Below are 18,413 nucleotides of genomic sequence, written 5' to 3'. Positions count from 1 at the left end.
ACAAATGTTGCTGAGAAATGTATCAACTAATATAGCAAATTGTAACAGTTCAGAGTCTGCACCTGGATTACTGAGATGCCAAACTGAAACAACAGAGACAGGAACATTATCAGAACTGAAAAAAGAAATGTTTGGAAGGTGAACAACCCCTTTGACTATGAAGAAGCAATAGAGCACATATCAGAATCATAACAAATCCGCAATTGACTGAGTAGCCCCTTAGTATAATGAACAGCTTCTCATATGAAAGCCTAACAGGCAGTAGCTGAGGGAAAGGAGGGTATTGTTTATACTGAGGGCTTTTCAGTGGAGTGATGATTTAATTTGATTGTTCTCAGGAAGTAGAATGTGGCTTTATTTTCAATTTCCAAATGATCCTGTTTAGTGCAAGAACTTACAAAAGATAAAAATATATACAGCAATTATATTTAATTATAATTAAATAGTAAGCAAAACGTATGTTCAGTAAAAGGCTTATTCAATGAGCTCATGCTAAAAAGTGGGCCACTTTAAAGGGGTTATTCACCTTCCAAACACTTTTTTAGTTGAGTAGTTTTCAGACTTTTTTCAATTGTTTTCCATTTTTTATTTTATACTATTTTCCCAAAATCTAAGTTTAATGTTGAATGTTCCTGTCTCTGGTGTTTCAGTATGACAGCTCAGTAATTCAGGGGCAGATTCTGAACTGTTTTAATTTTGCAACATTTAGTTGATACATTTCTCAGGTGCTTTTCTGGATTATTAGCAACTATTGTATCAATAATAACCGCTGCCTTTAAAAGGGAACTACAGCTTCCAAACCAAAATTTGATAAAGAGGCCCACATAATAAAGAAACCCTTAATATACCCATCACAGCTACCTACTTCTTCAAAAAGTATGAATAAATGTCATTTCTATGCTGAAATCCAGCAGTTTAACAGTTATTTTCTTTCTGCATCATTTGAAATCCTGGCAGGGAAGGAAGGACTAAACACTGATGTTACAAATTGTAACAACTTCTCCACAGCTTACAGACAGCATGCAGAAACTACATAACCCACAATGCATTACACTGTGATGTTCTCTTCCTTATTGAAATCACGTGTGCAGGGAATTGTGGGGTTTAGAGGATGAATGCTGAGGACAGCTGGCTGCTGATACAAACTAACATTAGTCAGCCAACTCAGCAAAGTAGTCAGGCAGATCAGCAGGAGAACAGGGGGCTAGGATTAGGGAACTGTTCCAAACCATTTAAAATCATGAAAAGTCTGTATATTTTTTAATTGATGTATAATGCAAAGTTGCTTGAAATTATGTTTACTTTTCAAAAAGCTCAAGTTATGTGTGTGTGGAGTTCCCCTTTAATGAAACTCAGGGATTCTGCTCAGCAGGGCCAAAGATAAGAAATGTATCAACTAAATGTATCAATTTAGAACAGTTTAGAGAGTCGGCGACCCCCCCTCCCAAAGTTGCTTTAGAAAGGTGAAAAATTAGATTTACACTTCAATATAAGAAAGTAGAAAGTAATTGGAAAAAGTCTTACTATTCATCTCTGATAAATGCTGAAATGTGATGCTTTCTCTGATGTCTTGCACTACACATTTTATCTGATATATGTAGAATTTCTAGGCCGGGGTGGAATGATGTGAAGAGAAACCAGGAATTAATGATACAGGTACTCTCTATGGTAAACATGGCACACAGCTTTTGCATCTTAGTGAACCGTGTTCCTAAATAACATCATTGCACTAAAACACACTAATAAAATGTTCGTGGTCTGCGTTATCTTGAAGCTGACCTTGATTAAGCCTTCACATCCAATCTTTGCCCCCTCCATTTTTTGTTGTGTTTTAACTCCAATCATACTCAAACTTGGCTAATGGAAGAATTCATTTCACAACAGCAATAACACTGAAGGTTGGACGTCCACTCTATAATATACTGGAGGGTGGGGGGGCAGTAAACATTGTTGCATTCTTTGCTGTAGGATACAATGGCAGGGATAAAAGTAGGAACTAATCCATTAAATTACTATGAAATTTACCTTAGTATGGTTATCAGTAGACATGCAAATGAAGCAGGTTTCAATTGTGCATTTGCTTAATACAGTAAAAAAGGCCGCTCTCCTCTATTTCTTTGTAAAGGGAATGTTTTTATTTCTGGGAAAGAGTCTAGAAGTGTATGCTGTGAGGGGCAGCACCCCAAGCTTTCACTATTTAAACATGGCAAGGAAAATAGCCATTATTATTATCAAGGCCATCTTTGCTTTTGTAAAATATTGTGGATCTGATTATCAGTTTTTATAACTGCCATAAAAGTCTAACTGTATAATGGGACATAGTGTAACTAGCTGCTTTTTTACCCTATAATATATCTGGCATAATTTGACACTTTTTACACTCTTTATTATGCCGGGACTTCGAGTAGAATTCTTTTATATAGTGTCTAAGGTTCAGATATCCATTTTAAGTATGGAGTTTTTCCACTAGCCATTCTTCTCTCTGTACTATGCACATGCCTTGACTGTTCTTAGTGTGATTTATAGTAAACACTGTTTTTTCTCACTAGTAATAAATAAACATTAGTTATTATTAGAAAACTAGACTAGAAAAATAAATTAATTAACTGGATAAGATGGTACCATAAAATTGAATGTAGTTCTGGCAGAATACCCATTCTTCTCTTTTATGTAACCATATCCTGCTCTGGCATGATGATATTTTTTTCATTCTGCTTAGGCAAAAAGAGATTAAATGATGACAGTTAATGCAGGACACTCACTGAAAGGCAATGCCAGTTAGTAATAGAATGTGTCCAATAAGCCATTTATCTGCTATTTTTATTTTGAAATCATTCTTACTAAAAAAACAAATAATATCAATCAAATTAAAAGATGTTTACAGTACAAATTGTCCATTTTTTTCTGCAAAAGAGTGGTACTACATGGTAGCTTCTAAAAAAAATTTAGTGTTTCAGTTACAAACATGAAAAAAGAAATGTAAAATGTCATGGGAACCGTTTGTAGAATCCACATCAATAACTGGACTTCTGAGAAGTGAAAAAAGTCATCTTTCGTGTTTAACATGTTTATGGGTATAGTATGTAAGGGCAGCCATCTTGTGGTAATCAAAGAGTAACAGTATAAACCTGCAAACAATGTCTGTAAACCTGGTTGTTTACTTCTTCCTTCTTTTTTCCTGCCCACCAGTCGTCAAGGGCAGAGAAAAATGTGTTTCAGGCATTGATACAGGGCAAGAGGATTATGACTCTGGGCTTGGAAAGTATTGTCAGTATTGGGTTGAGAACAGTTTTTTTCTCTTGTGAAAGCTCTGCATTAGACCTTCCCAGAATGCAGATTTTTCATCTTTCCTTCATCCATCAAAGACGTAGTAGCTTTCCTACTTATAATTGGTTACAATACACGCTAGAAATAGTTCTAGTTCATTCAATGAAAAGCTCTAACCAATGGTACTTTCTCTCTCTCTAAATATGCACAGATAAATATTTTTTTTTTAAAAAAAAAAAAGTTTGGGAACCACTCTCAACAAAAAAGTTAGGCAAGCTAGGCAAGATCCAGCTGAATCCATAGACCTTAAACCTAACGGTGGCTAACAAAACTAGCATACTCATATGCACATAAAATATGGATGGACACGTAAACCAAGTGACACAGGCACTTCCAGTCCCCTATCCTAACCCGAGCCTCTGCCAGAGCACCACAATTGCTACAGGACTCTGCACGCGCCATTGTTTACCTTGACGTCATCAGACGGCGCCCAGGACCGGAGACCAATCAGAGCTGTTGCATGAGCCCTACATCTAGGAAGGAGGAAGCGAATTTATGGTAACTACTACTTCCAGGCAAGCGATTAGGGGTCTAATTTAGAGTAAACTGTTAATAGTTTTATTTTTGGATAGCGGGGACGAGAGACGGGATCTTCTCGGTGGGGGATTAAATCTCCCAACTTTGTATAACTTTAATATAGCTCAGACTCTGCCAGTGCTATTACACTGCTAACTCTCCAAGCATAGATAAGATACACGTGCAAGTTATCAAGTATGTGGATTGAGGTCAGTGCTGATACAAAGACTGCAGTTAGAAACGTAGTGTGAATTTATATATATATATATATATATATATATATATATATATATATGCTCAATTTTATCTGATTCATTAAGAATTCTATTGCTTCATTATACATTTTACAAAGGGACTAAGTTTTATCTACAACTTACTAGCTGCTACTATAGTCAGGTGATCCCACTGGTGTCTAATAAAAGGGCAGCCAAGTTTGGGAGTTTTACTTTGAAAGCAGCTACTAAGTTGCAGGTAATACCTAGTCCCTTTGTAAAATGTATAATGAAGCAATAGAATTCTTAATGAATCCGATAAAATTGAGCATAGGACTGGCCAGATATGGGATGACTTTGACGTAGTTGGCCAGCTTAAATATATTGCAATATATGGACAAACAATCCCTGTTTTGTTTAAAGGGTAAGGCATTTTTTAGTAGCAGTATGCACAAAATGGCTCTGTCTTAAATATATTGATAATGGGTTGAGTGCAGAGGACTCTTGTAATTGTCTCACTCTCTCTCTCTCTCTCTCTCTCTCTCTCTCTCTCTCTATATATATATATATATATATAGTGTGTTGTTTTTTTTTTTGAGGTGTCAGAACCCTCTGCCTCTCAGTGGGTAATGTATTTAGGATGTGGAGAGCCTGAAGCTAATGGGCTATGCCGTAGTTATTAAGCAGTTTATTTTAGTTGGCAGAAAAAATCCTGAAACCACCTGCCACCTGCCTGCTGCTGGCCTGTAAATATTAAACTTGATCCCATTGTTAGTAACAGGGAAAATGCATAAAAATATAGAAAGGCCGGTATTTTTTTTACAAGAAAAGGTGGCAACCCTAGATACCACCCATGCCACTTCCCATTGATGTGAATTGAAACACAGCAAGTACATGTCCGTTCTTGTCCCCATAATGCATATTAGAGCATTTTAATAACTACCTGTGCTATTGTTTCTAGTGCACTGTGACACACAGGACATTTTAATCTCTGGAAGTCAGTGGTGGATAAAATACCCTGTTACTACCTCTAATAATGATGAATGGAAAGCACAGTGAGTAACTCCCTTGGAGCAGTGAAAGGCAGACGGTTGCCTGTCATCGCACCTTGTGCACCTGCCATGGCTCATTCCTAGTGTTGCCACCTGGCCCCTTGCTTGCTCACACATACTCGCCAAACCCCTGCAAGAGCTATACCAATTAAAAAAACAAAGGAAGACCAGAATAGTGTACTATATTAAACATTTATGAAAGGTACACATCTTTACTCACAAAATCAGTACATGTATCAAAACACCAAATTTCATTACACTGGTAAAAAGATCACATTTCAGAAACCATTGGGCATCATTTCAGCAAACTGTGCAGTCTTGAGTGCCTATAAGGAATGATAGAATGTTTATTGCTCAAGCAGTTCACCATTAGAAAGAGAGACTCACATTCTCTCCAAAGTGGCCAATTCCCTAACCAAAGCCGTTTATGATTCCATATAAAATCACTTTACCTGCTCACCTCAAGTCATTTTTAACAACAGGTCCCAATACTTTTGTGTAATTGAATGTGCAAGAATGTCTGTATTTTCATTGTATTTGCTTATATATATATATATATATATATATATATATATATATATATATATATTTGATATTTTGGAAAATTATCTGTAGACTATATGCACAAGCTGCTTCTTGCTGTTGTAGTAGTGTTAGCTCCACTACTCATACAAGTGGTTATTAAAATGCTCTAATATGTGTTTTGGGGACAAGGACTACTGTATTGTGCAGTTTTATTTTACATAACTATTGTGCTAGTTACACCAGTATTAAAAAGTACACAATAAAAATCATGACAGTATCCCTTGGGTTGCAGACTCCAAACTGAGCCAAAAGCCTTTTATTAGCAGTTTAAAATTGCAAAAATCTCAGAAACTGCTAAAAGCGAATGTACGTTATTGGACTTGTTCACCTTTCAAATTTTAGTATGATGTAGAGAGTGATATTCTGAAAATTTGCAATTGGTTTTAATTTTTCATTATTTGTGGTTTTGTGTTATTTAGCTTTATATTTCTCAGCTCTCCAGTTTGCAATTTCAGCTATCTCAAGTCAAGTCAAGTGGATTTTATTGTCATTTCAGCCATATAAAGTAAATACATTACATAGTAGAAATGAAATGACGTTCCTCCAGAACCCCCTGTGCTATACAACAACTCTAGTACATGGTCATGTGCAGTTTGGGTGCTAACCCTGACAATGCTGGTAGCCTTCTGGAGACAGCGGGTGTGGTAAATATCCATAATGCAGGAAGCGAGACCCCAATGATCTTTTCCGCTGTCCTTACCACCCGCTGCAGGATCTTGCGATCTGATACAGAGCAGTTTCCATACCAGATAGTGATGCAGCTGCATAAAATGCTTTCAATAGACCCGATAGGCCCCCTGACAGGTGGAAGGTTAGCTTTTTTCAGCTTTCGCAGAAATTAGAGACGCTGCTGTGCTTTCTTCACTATAGAGCTGGTGTTAAGGGACCAGGGCAGGTTCTCCGCCAGATGTACCCCAAGGAATTTGGTGCTCTTGACAATTTCCACCGGAGATCCGTCAATGTACAGTGGAGAATGATCCCCACGTGTTCTCCTGAAGTCAACAACTATTTCCTTTGTTTTGTTTGTATTCATAGACAGATTGTTGACTTTGCACCAGTCCATTAGCCATTTTACCTCTTGTCTATATGCTGACTCGTTGTTCTTGCTGATGAGACCTACTACGGTTGTATCATCAGCGAACTTGATGATGTGATTGGATCCATGACTTGCCACACAGTCATGAGTCAGCAGTGTGAACAGCAGTGGACTAGGCACACAACCTTGGGGAGCTCCCGTGCTCAGTGTGATGGAACTGGATGTGTTTTTTCCCATTCGGACTACCTGAGGTCTCTTGGTCAGGAAGTCCAGGATCCAGTTGCAGATAGAGATGTTCAGGCCCAGTATGCTCAGCTTAACACTCAAGTGCTGAGGAATGATTGTATTGAATGCTGAGCTGAAGTCTATGAACATCATACGTACATATGTGTCTTTATTGTCTAGGTGGCTAAGTGACAAGTGCAGGGTAGTGGCGATGGCATCGTCCGTTGATCGATTGGAACGGTAGGCGAATTGCAGTGGATCCAGAGATGGTGAGAGCAGGCCTTTGATGTGTCTCATGACCCCAAGAAATTACCAGCAGCACACTGTTAGTCTTGCATAAGTGCTCAAGTGCAGATTTATTGTGTAGCCCATAGCATATAAAGGCAACGTTTCGGACCTCCCAGGTCCTTTGTCAAGCCTTTGAGAGGCTGGTCATGTGTCTCATGACCAGCCTCTCAAAGCACTTCATTATGGTGGATGTTAGTGCGATAGGACGATAGTCATTTAGGCGTACAAATTTGTAGTTTCGCACTGCCAATTTCCCCCCCGTTTTTATAGAAGGTGTATTTAATGAGGTATGGATTTTTATCCTTTAGATTTTATTTATATCTGTTCTCATATGATCAATTTTTGATCTTGTAAATTGCTTAAGTTCCTCTTTAATATTAATTAGTTCAACATTTGTATTGTACTTTGTTACTGTGTTGCGCTCCCTGAACGTTTTATTAATGTGTTTACTTAATAAACAAACTAATTTAATAAATGTAGTTTCTCTTCTAATTCATCTAGAATTTTTACCTTTTTAGACCTAATCTATTATAAGCGCTGACCCTTGTGTTTTAGATTATTGATTATTATTCTCTTTTCAGTTTTCAATTAAAGTTCTTCACAGCTTTGTAAGGAATAATTACTTTATTGCACTCTGTCCAGTAGGGCAAATAAGTGTTTTTGAGGTCATGTAGATGTCAATGGCAGAGGTTCCTGAACCATTTAAAGATGTTTTTAGCCTTCATTATTTTCGGGGGTTTTTTCAGTGGTTTGCGCTTGATCTATTCAAGCTATTCTACTTTTTTTTTTGCTGAAAACGTGATCAATTCAAATATTCAAGTTTTTCCCATGATTGCATTCGTTAGAATTTTCTACATTCAGGGTTTTTCATAAACAAGCAAACATCGATTTGTTCGTTTATTCGAGGTAGAAAAAAACCCACAATCTTGAACTTTGATAAATAACCCCGTTAAAGTCAGAAAAATGTGCTCTCCTATTTAAAGAACATTATAAAGAAAGCACAACTTATACTTTACTATGATCTACAAAATATTTTGCAGAGAAAAATGGCTAGCTAGAAAAATCTATACAGTATGTCTATTAAGTATTATTTAAAGCAATGAGTACTGGCATCTATAGAACATTATATAGGGAGATAGCTGCTAGAATCTATAGAGTATTATGTAGTGCAGACAACAGATATTGGTATAAATAGAACAGTAAAAGCACCATTCATTATATATGTAAGACATTATACAGTGAGAACAACCAGCACTGGCAACTGTAAAGTATTATACAGTGAAAGCTAGTGTACTGGCATCTATATATTATATACTAAAAGCAATAAAAAGTGACCTCTGTAAGACATTGTAAAAGGAGAGCAACCTATACTGGAATCTGTCGAGTACTATATAGGGAGTGCAATGGCTACTGGCATCTACAATTTACGATGAGAACCAAGGATACTGGAATATCCCCTTTCCTTCCTTACTCCCATTTATTTTAAATAAGAAAGAACAAGAAGGTTGAGAGGGTTTGGTTGCGGGAGTTCAGCATTAGTTATAAGATATTAGAATATAATATTGCAATGCAAACTGCTAGTCAATGACAATGCAATTTGCAGAGGTAGAGCAAGAATTCATGGTTATTGTATTTAGGCAACTGCAGATCCAGTCAGCCTATAATATCTGCTGGGGTACCCCTTGGTAAGATAAGATGTTTTTACAAGAGGTAAACTGTTTTGACTTTTAGCCAATAGCTTAACATGGAAATTTGCAATGCTTTTTTAGCATAGAATGCCAAAAATGTAAGGTAAGGTGACAACTTTTATTGGCTGAGTAAGTAACCATTGCAAGCTTTTGAGATTATACTATTACATCTCTTCTTCGGGCTTAACGATGTTACATTATATGAAAATGTACTAGAAGACATTTATACATACCAAGACAAAATAGGGTAGCATTTAGAGGAGTGAATTAGACTAGAAAAAAAATAAGAAGGCAACATGAGGGTCCATTGGATGGGATAATAAATTGATCTAGATCATACTTTATAGGTCCATATCAGACTGTAAATAAACTCCAAATGGGAAATGCGACATGTAATAAGATAATATTCAGTTAGCCAAAAAAAAAGTATTGCCTAACCTTATATTTTTTAGTATTGTTTTAATGGCTGACACTGTACAGCACCTTACTGCCTAGCGTATAATAACAGAGATCTCATTCATCATTGTTTGTCAGTAGATAATCTATTATTCTAAAGCTGGCCATAGATGTTGAGATTTTTAAAAGATCAGATCCTCATCGTGAGACCACGATTTTCTTGGAACGATCGTACAATCGTATGAATTTACCATCAACTAAAAAGACCAATTTGCCAGGAAAACAAAGGGGAGTTGCCTGCTTGGCCCTGCAAACATAGATAGATTACACTGGGACCGACAAAGATTTTTTGACCTGGCCGATCAATTTCCTGACAGATGTCGGCAGAAAAATCATAAGATGTAGATCGTTCGAATCCCACTAACTGCACGATAATTTCGAAGGATTGGTCAGACTTCCCTAGAATCGGTCGTTCGGCAAGAAGAATCGTTGCGTCTTTGGGGAGCTTTAGTGGACAGATTTGGGGGACAAAAGATTTTAGCAATAATTAAGTTTATTGTGTCCAGCCTTACGCGTTTCGTGATAAAACACTTAGGGGCTGATTCACTAAGCTCGAGTGAAGGATTCGAATGAAAAATACTTCGAATTTCGAAGTATTTTTTGGGTACTTCGACCATCGAATTGGTTAAATTCGTTCGAAGTCGAACGAAATCGAACGAATCGAACGAAAAATCGTTCGACTATTCGACCATTCGATAGTCGAAGTACTTCCCCTTTAAAAAAAACTTCGACCCCCTACTTCGGCAGCTAAAAGCTACCGAAGTCAATGTTAGCCTATGGGGAAGGTCCCCATAGGCTTGCCTGTGATTTTTTGATCGAAGGATTTTCCTTCGATCGTTGGATTAAAATCCTTCGAATCGTTCGATTCGAAGGATTTAATCGTTCGATCGGACGGAAAATCCTTCGATCGATCGATCGCAGGATCAGCGCTAAATCCTTCGACTTCGATATTCGAAGTCGAAGGATTTCAATCCGAGGGTCGAATTTCGAAGTATTTTTAACTTCGAAATTCGACCCTTAGTGAATCGGCCCCTTAATCATAGCCTATGATTAAGTGTTTATCACGAAACGCTAAGGCTGTGGACACAATAAACTTCACTTTGATATTTATCTGCCTGGTGGAAGATTGCCTTCATTTAGTGTTTGCTCCATAAAGTTTTTGTTTGACAAAAGATTGTAGGTTAGGTGGTTTTATCCTGTCTCAATACTGGTCAACCCTGAGACAGGCCCACATTGTATACAAAAAACAGACACTATGCTTGGGAGAAGGGCAATGATGTTGTGGCTTTTAAATGACTGTATAGCTCAATTCTTCTCAATAATACATTCTTGATAAATGTATTATTAGTGTGCATCCCTTGCCTAACATTTTGTTTTCTAATAGGGATGCAACAAATCCACTATTTTGGATTTGGCTGAACCCCTGAATCCCCTATGCAAATTAGGGGGTGGGAAGGGGAAAACATTTTTTTACTTACTTGTTTTGTGACAAAAAGTCACGCAGTTTCCCTCCCTGCCCCTAATTTGCATATGCAAACTAGGATTCGGATTCGGTTTGGCCTGGCAGAAGGATTCAGCCGAATCCGAATCCTGCTGAAAAAGGCTGAATCCCAAACCGAATCCTGGATTCGGTGCATCCCTATTTTCTTTTCCATTCATGCCAGTAGTGCATTGCAAATTGCTGACATAGCATGAGTGTGTTGTTTGCAAACCAGAATAAAACATCTCACAAACAAATTGCTAAACATCTGCTGTTTGTAAAGCATTAAAAAAAAACATCCACGTGTAATCCAGTTATAACAGGGATGTTTCCTTATTCTGGATCTCAAGTTGTGTGTCTTTACAGCCTTTGAACTGGACATGAATAGAGAATCTAATGCTCTCAACAATGTTTCACTTCTCATCACATTACTAATTGTACATGGATTGCATCATTAAAGATAATACTGTATGTGAGATGTCAACGTTGGCCTACCAAGATTGTTTTATCACACTCGTAGTAAAAATGATTCTTCTTTTCTAATTTTAGATTTGGAATCATTTTTCCTTCATTGATACATCATCTAAACACCAGGTAGCCCGGCCAGCTGATACTTTTGTTCTTGGTCATGGCACAGGTTACTCCAGTGCCTAGTCTGGATTTAGATTTCTGGCTCAAGAAAGCTCATGAGTGGGATCAAACGGACACATTGGAATCCCAGAAAGATGTCTGCCTTCACTTGCCTAAATTACAGGAGTTTTTGCAGCATGCTTATGAAACTCTAAAACATATGGTAAGTAACTTATTGAACTAAATGGACTTTACTTCTATCTAGACCGACTGAGAAACAACTAATACCCCATATGTTCAGAAATTGTGGTATTGGCCTAGTGGTGTTTCCTAATAAATCCCAAATAGGCATTCAAGACAAAGAATCTGTGATATTAGCACCCATTCTGTTCTTCAGTTGAATTACTTAAATATAAAATGTAAATGTAATTGTAAATTAAATGGTTCCATTAACCCTTTAAAGGATAAACCATGTTGTTGAGAGTCGGCTCTGTATATTTTAAGGTCTGCGGCACATATAGGGGTTAAAGGGCAAGAAGTCAAGCTACTGAGAAAACCAATAAGCTGCATGTTTATCAAAATAATGTATTCTAGATGCACCATTTTCTATTTCTTTTTATAATAGCAATTGAAGCTGGCCACAGATAAATTACACTTTACTCACTGCCAGGTCAATTAGTCCATGTCTTATTATCATTTTGTATGTCAAATTACTGGCAAATACCAGATCCAGGTACTTAAGCTTAATGTGCCTTGTAAATAGTCATAGTAAACAACAGAATATCTGGCTTGCTAGCTATAACTGCTTCAGCAGGCTAATAATAATGATTTATCACTGGCTGTAATGAGCCAGCTATATTGTTTTGCTATTTGTGTTCTTATGTTGTTACAGTTATTAGGTTGATCTCGATGGACTGTCTCTGTGCATGGCCCCAGTAAGTCTAGAGTTGGCTTTGCATGTAAAACCAAAGATATTGTGTTTATTGCACCAGCAGGAAATGGTTATCGTTTTATTTATTTATTTTTTATATACTTTATTCCTGTTCAACGCCGACTGTAAAAGCTTATATTTAAGCTATAAATCTTATGAGCAGGTAGACAATTGTTCAAGTGAGCTACTGCATGGAAAGGACAAACAAGTTTCTAAACAGAGAAGCATTTCATTGGTGGTCTGTTTGGTTTTTATTGCATTTCGCAATCCCCTTAATGCAGTGCTGTTCAATTAGTTCTGTATTCAATAGCTCTGTAAATAAGGGCAAATAGATTAATCAATCAGGCTTTCTAACATCAGTCCCCTGCTTTTATTACCCTTTTAGAGTAGCCTGGCAAATGTATTTGTATTTTCATGTATAGCTATTGTGAAACATAACAACTATTTGTATACTGTGCCTTTCATAATTATTCAATCCCCCCAGATATTTCCAGGAATTAAAATACTGTAGATTTAATTGGGATTTTAACTTATTTACACAATGTATTTAGCACTTTGAAGATAGAAAATATTTTATTAACAAAACGCATTTGTTGGTTGTGCAGGTATTCATCCTCTGATACTTAGTAGAACCACCTGCAAGTCTTTTGGGTCAAATACAAATCAACTTTGCTGAATGTTTTCATATAATGTAATGTAAAGGACTGTCATAGGAAAACTTTTTTTTTTTTTTTTTACACACAATTTCTGAACTGAAATCTGTTTTTAAAAAGAGATTTTTTTTATATTTAATTTGAAATCTAACATGGTGCTAGACATATTGTCAGTTTCCTAGGTGGCGAAATAGAAAAGATACCGGCACACAAGGCATTCAAGTTGCAGGGAACAACCTTGTTTTTTAATATGCGGAAATGCAACGTTTCACGGACATGCCCTTTTGTCAAGCATGAGCTTCCCTGCGACTCAAATGCCTTGTGTGTCGGTATCTTTTCTATTTCGCTGACTGGGAGGTTGCCGGATCCTCTATTATTGAGCACCAGGCTTAACTGAGCAAGTGTGTGCGACTGTTCTAATTCCTTTTTGTGAGACTACCAGTTTCCCAGGTGCCCCCAGTCCCCTTCTGTCACTCTTTACTACTGCATTGCAAGTTGGAGTGATATTACCCCTCCCTTCTCCCCCTTCCAGCAGCCTATCAGCAGAACAGATGAAAATGAAAACTACACCATAAAAATCATGACAGAATCCCTTTAAATTGTTACAAGGTCTAATAGCTCAAGAATATACTTTCTACCAGCTGATTGGTTGCTATGGGTTTGTAGACCTGCCGCCAATTGATGCCTTTTATTGCATATTACTGGATTAATGTTTTGTCTGAGAATTCCTCAGCATAATGTTTTTACTGCGCAAACAACTTACTCTGCACAGGTTCTGTGTAACAGGCTGATTTCCCTAGTCTAACAAGCTCATTTGAGCACAAGTCAGCCATTTCCCAATTCCCAAATTGAATGACTGGTCTGTTTGACATAGGAAGAAATGTATGGTTGAGGGAGCATACTGTAAGCTGTTCTGTTAATCAGTACAGACTGGGTACAGTTTGCCTTTATATTTTCCTCATGAGTGTATCATAACAGATGCAACAAAATGGTGCTTGTCCTAAGTGACATTACTGCTTTATATACACATTTTTCATTTAATTTTGTTTTTCAGTAACTTGCTGAAAACTTGCTGAATTCACTCACTGGTCTGCGCTCTTTTGTGAATGTTCCCACTTCACTTTTTTGTCACAAAACTTTCCATATAAAGAAAGTCCCATGTATTTACCTCAACACCTCAGTAGGCTATCATTTCCCTTTATAGTGAAAATGTAAGGGGCTGTTTATTCATTTTCATGTTTTTCCATTTTCATTAATTGCCTTTTTACTTCTAAATTTTCTTAAACCAGCACATCTAGGTTTTAGGCAATGTTTTTATTTTACAATTTTATGGGGGTTTATTTTACAATTTTGATTAGAAAAAAAGGTGAGTTGTGACAAAATGCAAATGTGAAAATGAATCCGCTCCCGAGTCAACATAATATCTAAAAAGAGGTCATAGGCTTTAAAAATTAAAGTGAATGTAAAGTGATTCCATAAAGGTATGGGATCCTAAGAGAATCCCTTAAAACAAAGCAGTTTATTATACCTATGCAATATTTTTTACTTGTCATTATAAAGATAGGTGAGCTGTTCCCTCCTGTGCCTCAGATAGCCCTCTTACAACATTTTGCTCTCAATTTGGAAAATTTGTCGGGTGGCACTGTCCATTAAAAGTGAGTATACACAGCTCCTAAGTTTGATGTGACTTTTAGGTACTTGAAATACACTCTGTTTCTGTTTGCTCTCACTGGTGGAGGTGGCATAGATTTCTGAAACAGCATAGGCATTGCTGCCTGAGTCAGAGGAGAGAACCAGATCTATTTTTATATATAAAAAAAAGCACAGATTCCTTTCATTCTTATCTCATGCACTTATTTTGCCATCCTTATGTTCTGGGCCAAACATAAAGCCTGTTGTCCCTTAAAGGAATTGTTCAGTATAAAAATAAAAACTGGGTAAATAGATAGGCTATGCAAAATCTTTTCAATATAGTTAGTTAGCCAAATATAAAGGCTGGAGTGACTGGATGTGACTGGATGTCTAACATTATAGCCAGCAAACTACTTCCTGCTTTGCAGCTCTCTTGGTTTCCACTGATTGGTTACCAGGCAGTAACCAATCAGTGACTTGAGGGGGGCCACATGGATCATAACTCTTTGCTTTTGAATCTGACCTGCATGCTGAGGATCAATTGCAAACTCACTGAACAGTTATGTCCCATGTGGCCCCCCTTAAAGTCAATGAGAGAGCTGTAAAGCAGGAAGTAGTGTTCTGGCTATTATGTTAGACATCCAGTCACTCCAGCCTTTATACATTACATTTTTGCCTAACTAACTATATTAGAAACATTTTTTATTTTGCACAGCCTATCTATTTACCCAGTTTTTTTTACACTGAACTGTTCCTTTAACAATTTAATATGTTCCAGACCAATTTGAGTAATGCAGTGTGAGTACCACCATTGGCAACATTGGTTTAAAAAAATATAAATCGCAACAATGCAGATCCTGGTTGCTAGGGTCATTTGGATCCTAGCAACCAGATTGCTGTTGAAATTCCATACTAGAGAGCTGCTGAACAAAAACAGCTAAATAATTCAAATGTCACAAATAAAAAAATATGAAGACCAGTTGCATATTGTCTCAGAATAACCTTCGCTACATCATACTTAGGGGCATATTTATTAAGCCTCAAATTTTTCTGGTTGAGTTTTTAAAGGGGAAATCTCGAATTTTTAGAGATAAAAAAAAACCTCACCTTTTTAGAGATTTATTATACCCCAAAGCTGCTAAAAATCCAAAAATACTCCATTTCAAACCTTTTGAGGTCATGTAGAAGTCAATGGCAGATGTCCCTGAAGATGTTTATTGACATGGTGATCAGAGCTGTGTTTCGTCAGATAAATTTGATTTGTCACAGTAACACTTCGATAAAATCGAGTTTTCCGAGCGTCAATTCTAAAAAGTTGTATGATTCAAATTGACTTACAATGTTTTTCCACACCAACTTTTTCAAGATAGAATTGTGAAAAATTAGCTACATTCGTGGATGGAAGTTAGATTGATTTTGTTTTAATATAAAAATTGTATTAATTTGAGTTTTAGTAAATACCCCCCTAAAAGTTCATTTAAAGGGGAACAACCATCTTTAGCACTGGGAACAGCCGATTGCAATATGCCATTTAGCCACTCGGTTTACACTTAGAATTGTACATAGTTTTGAAATCACTTAATGTACATTTGTAGGTCTGTGTGACTATGTATCACATAAAGAAAAAAAAAATCTTACAGCCAAATTGTACAGTAAGTGTTACCAGGGCTCGTGTTATTTTAGGGCATATCCAGACCTTCTTATTAGTCCTTTGTGACAGGCCAATGCCTTAGGTCAGTCGGTAATATTTTCATGGGTGGGGACTCTGTGATTCTTTAAAAATGCCAGGTATCGGGAACATTAACCAGATTCCATGGAAGTAGCATGAATGAAACAATTTTCACATTATAGACCAATAGTTCAGGTACATGGTAGCCAGTTTAACACTATTCTGCATGATTGATGCTGAAATCTGCTTGATGTCAAGAAACATGTAAGTGGCCAAGCTTCTAAACACAAGGAGAAAAGAAAAGTTTGTAATATAATTAAATGTTACCCTAAGGACACATATCTAAGCTAAACCTGCTGTTGGATAAAATTACAACCCTCCCTTGAAAGGACTGCTTTCATTAATCCTTTTTAACCTTTTCTGGCATAAACATCCTAGGTCTAGGATACGTTTAAGGTTTAACAGGTTATGTTTATTGGAAAACAGATTTATATTTATATCGCTGAAGCAATTTAAATTAAGTTTGCGTTGCAATATGTTTTATTTTTTTCTAGAGTCCAAATGCAGCAGTTGAGCAATTTCCTCCAGTCGGTCAGCTTCTTGGAAGGCTGTGCGAAAATAAATTTGTTTTGGGGCATGGTAAGTAATGCTTATCTTCTGTCTTCTACCCAATTCCCTGTGTGTTTAATGTGTGCCCTTCTAATGTAGGGCTCTGATGTCAAACAAGTCGCCTCTCTTTCTGTGAAGTTTGGCTGAAATAAAACTTGCAGGTATGAGATCTGTTATCTGGAAACCCGTTTTACAGAAAGCTCTGAATTAGAGTTCTGTGCGGGTCCATTTTTTGGGACCCGTACCTGCAACCCGGACCCGCAACCAGGATTTTTTGGACTTGTTACCCGACCCTAAAGTACCTTATCCGCAACCCGGACTCGCAACCCGCTTACCACCCAGAATCAGGAAGTACTGTCATTGTAAACTGGAAGTGACGTCATCGGAAGTAGACGTAACCAGAAAAAAGGAGTAAATATCGCTATTGAGAAGACCCATGGCCCAACCCGCAACCCGCAAACCCGCAGAACCGCCGACCCGCGTCTATGCCTGCACATGGAACTTCTATCCGCAACCCACAGGTTTTTGCAGGTAACCCGCGGGTACCCGACCCGCTGCAGGACTCTACACTATTACAGTAAGACCATCTCCTATAGGCTCCATTTTAACAAGTTCAGTAAAATGTTTAAAAATGATTACCTTTTTCTCTGTAATAATAAAATAGAACCTGGTACTTGATTCCAACTAAGCTATGCTTAATCCTTACTGGAGGCAAAACAATCCTATTGGGTTTAATTAATTTTTAAATTATATTTTAGTAGATTTAAGGTATGGAGGTCAAAATTATGGAAATATACCTTATCCGGAAAACCACAAGTCCTGAGCATTCTGGATAACTTGTCACATACATGTATAGGTATAGAATTTTTTATCCAAAATGCTTGGGACCTGGGGCATTTCTGTAATTTGGATCTCGATGCTTTAAATATGCTTACATTTAAATTTGAACATTTAAATATTAAATAAAACCAATAGAAATATTTTGTTACCAAAATGGATTTTTGCAGCTTTGTTGGGTTCACATCCAAGGTACTGTTTAATTAGTGCAGAGAAAATTAAATCAAATTTTAAAAATTTGAATTATTTGTTTAAAATGGACTTTATGGTAAATGGCTGTCCAGGAATTTGGAGCTTTCTGGATAAAGGGTTTCTGGAAAAGCAATCTCATACCTGTACTAGACAACCATGATCCTCATCTTAAGAATAACGCTAATGGCACAAATGCGTATTTTGTCCACAGCTGCCATCCAATTGAAAATGGCAGCGTCAGACAAAATGGCCCTGTCGCAGCTCAAAACTCCTCAGATGCCATTACCCTCATGGGTTTATGTAATAAAAGGCATTAAAGGAAAACTATACCCCCAAAATGAATACTTAATCAACAAACAGTTTATATCAAATTAAGTGGCATATTAAAGAATCTAACAAAACTAGTATATATATTTAAGTAAATTTTGCCCTTTTACATCTCTTGCTTTCAACCA

General features: G+C 37.0%; 1 protein-coding gene across 7 annotated transcripts in view; it reads left to right on the top strand.

The window, feature by feature from the left end:
- Nucleotides 1-3,682: 3,682 nt before the first annotated feature.
- The window catches only part of fancc.L (FA complementation group C L homeolog), a 71,339-nt gene continuing 56,608 nt past the window's right edge, over nt 3,683-18,413 (top strand). For 3 of the 7 annotated variants that reach the window (XM_018251286.2, XM_018251342.2, XM_018251103.2), the window contains exons 1-3: nt 3,849-4,052; nt 11,415-11,658; nt 16,875-16,959. In XM_018251286.2, the coding sequence (XP_018106775.1) occupies nt 11,494-11,658; nt 16,875-16,959 (250 nt within the window). In that variant the 5' untranslated portion in view covers nt 3,849-4,052; nt 11,415-11,493. 7 annotated transcript variants of the gene reach the window in all.

This window comes from Xenopus laevis, chromosome 1L (assembly GCF_017654675.1).
Source record: "Xenopus laevis strain J_2021 chromosome 1L, Xenopus_laevis_v10.1, whole genome shotgun sequence".
Classification (NCBI taxonomy): Eukaryota; Metazoa; Chordata; class Amphibia; order Anura; family Pipidae; genus Xenopus; species Xenopus laevis.
The sequence above is the reverse complement of the archived record's forward strand: the minus strand, read 5'-3'. Positions and strand labels throughout refer to the sequence as shown.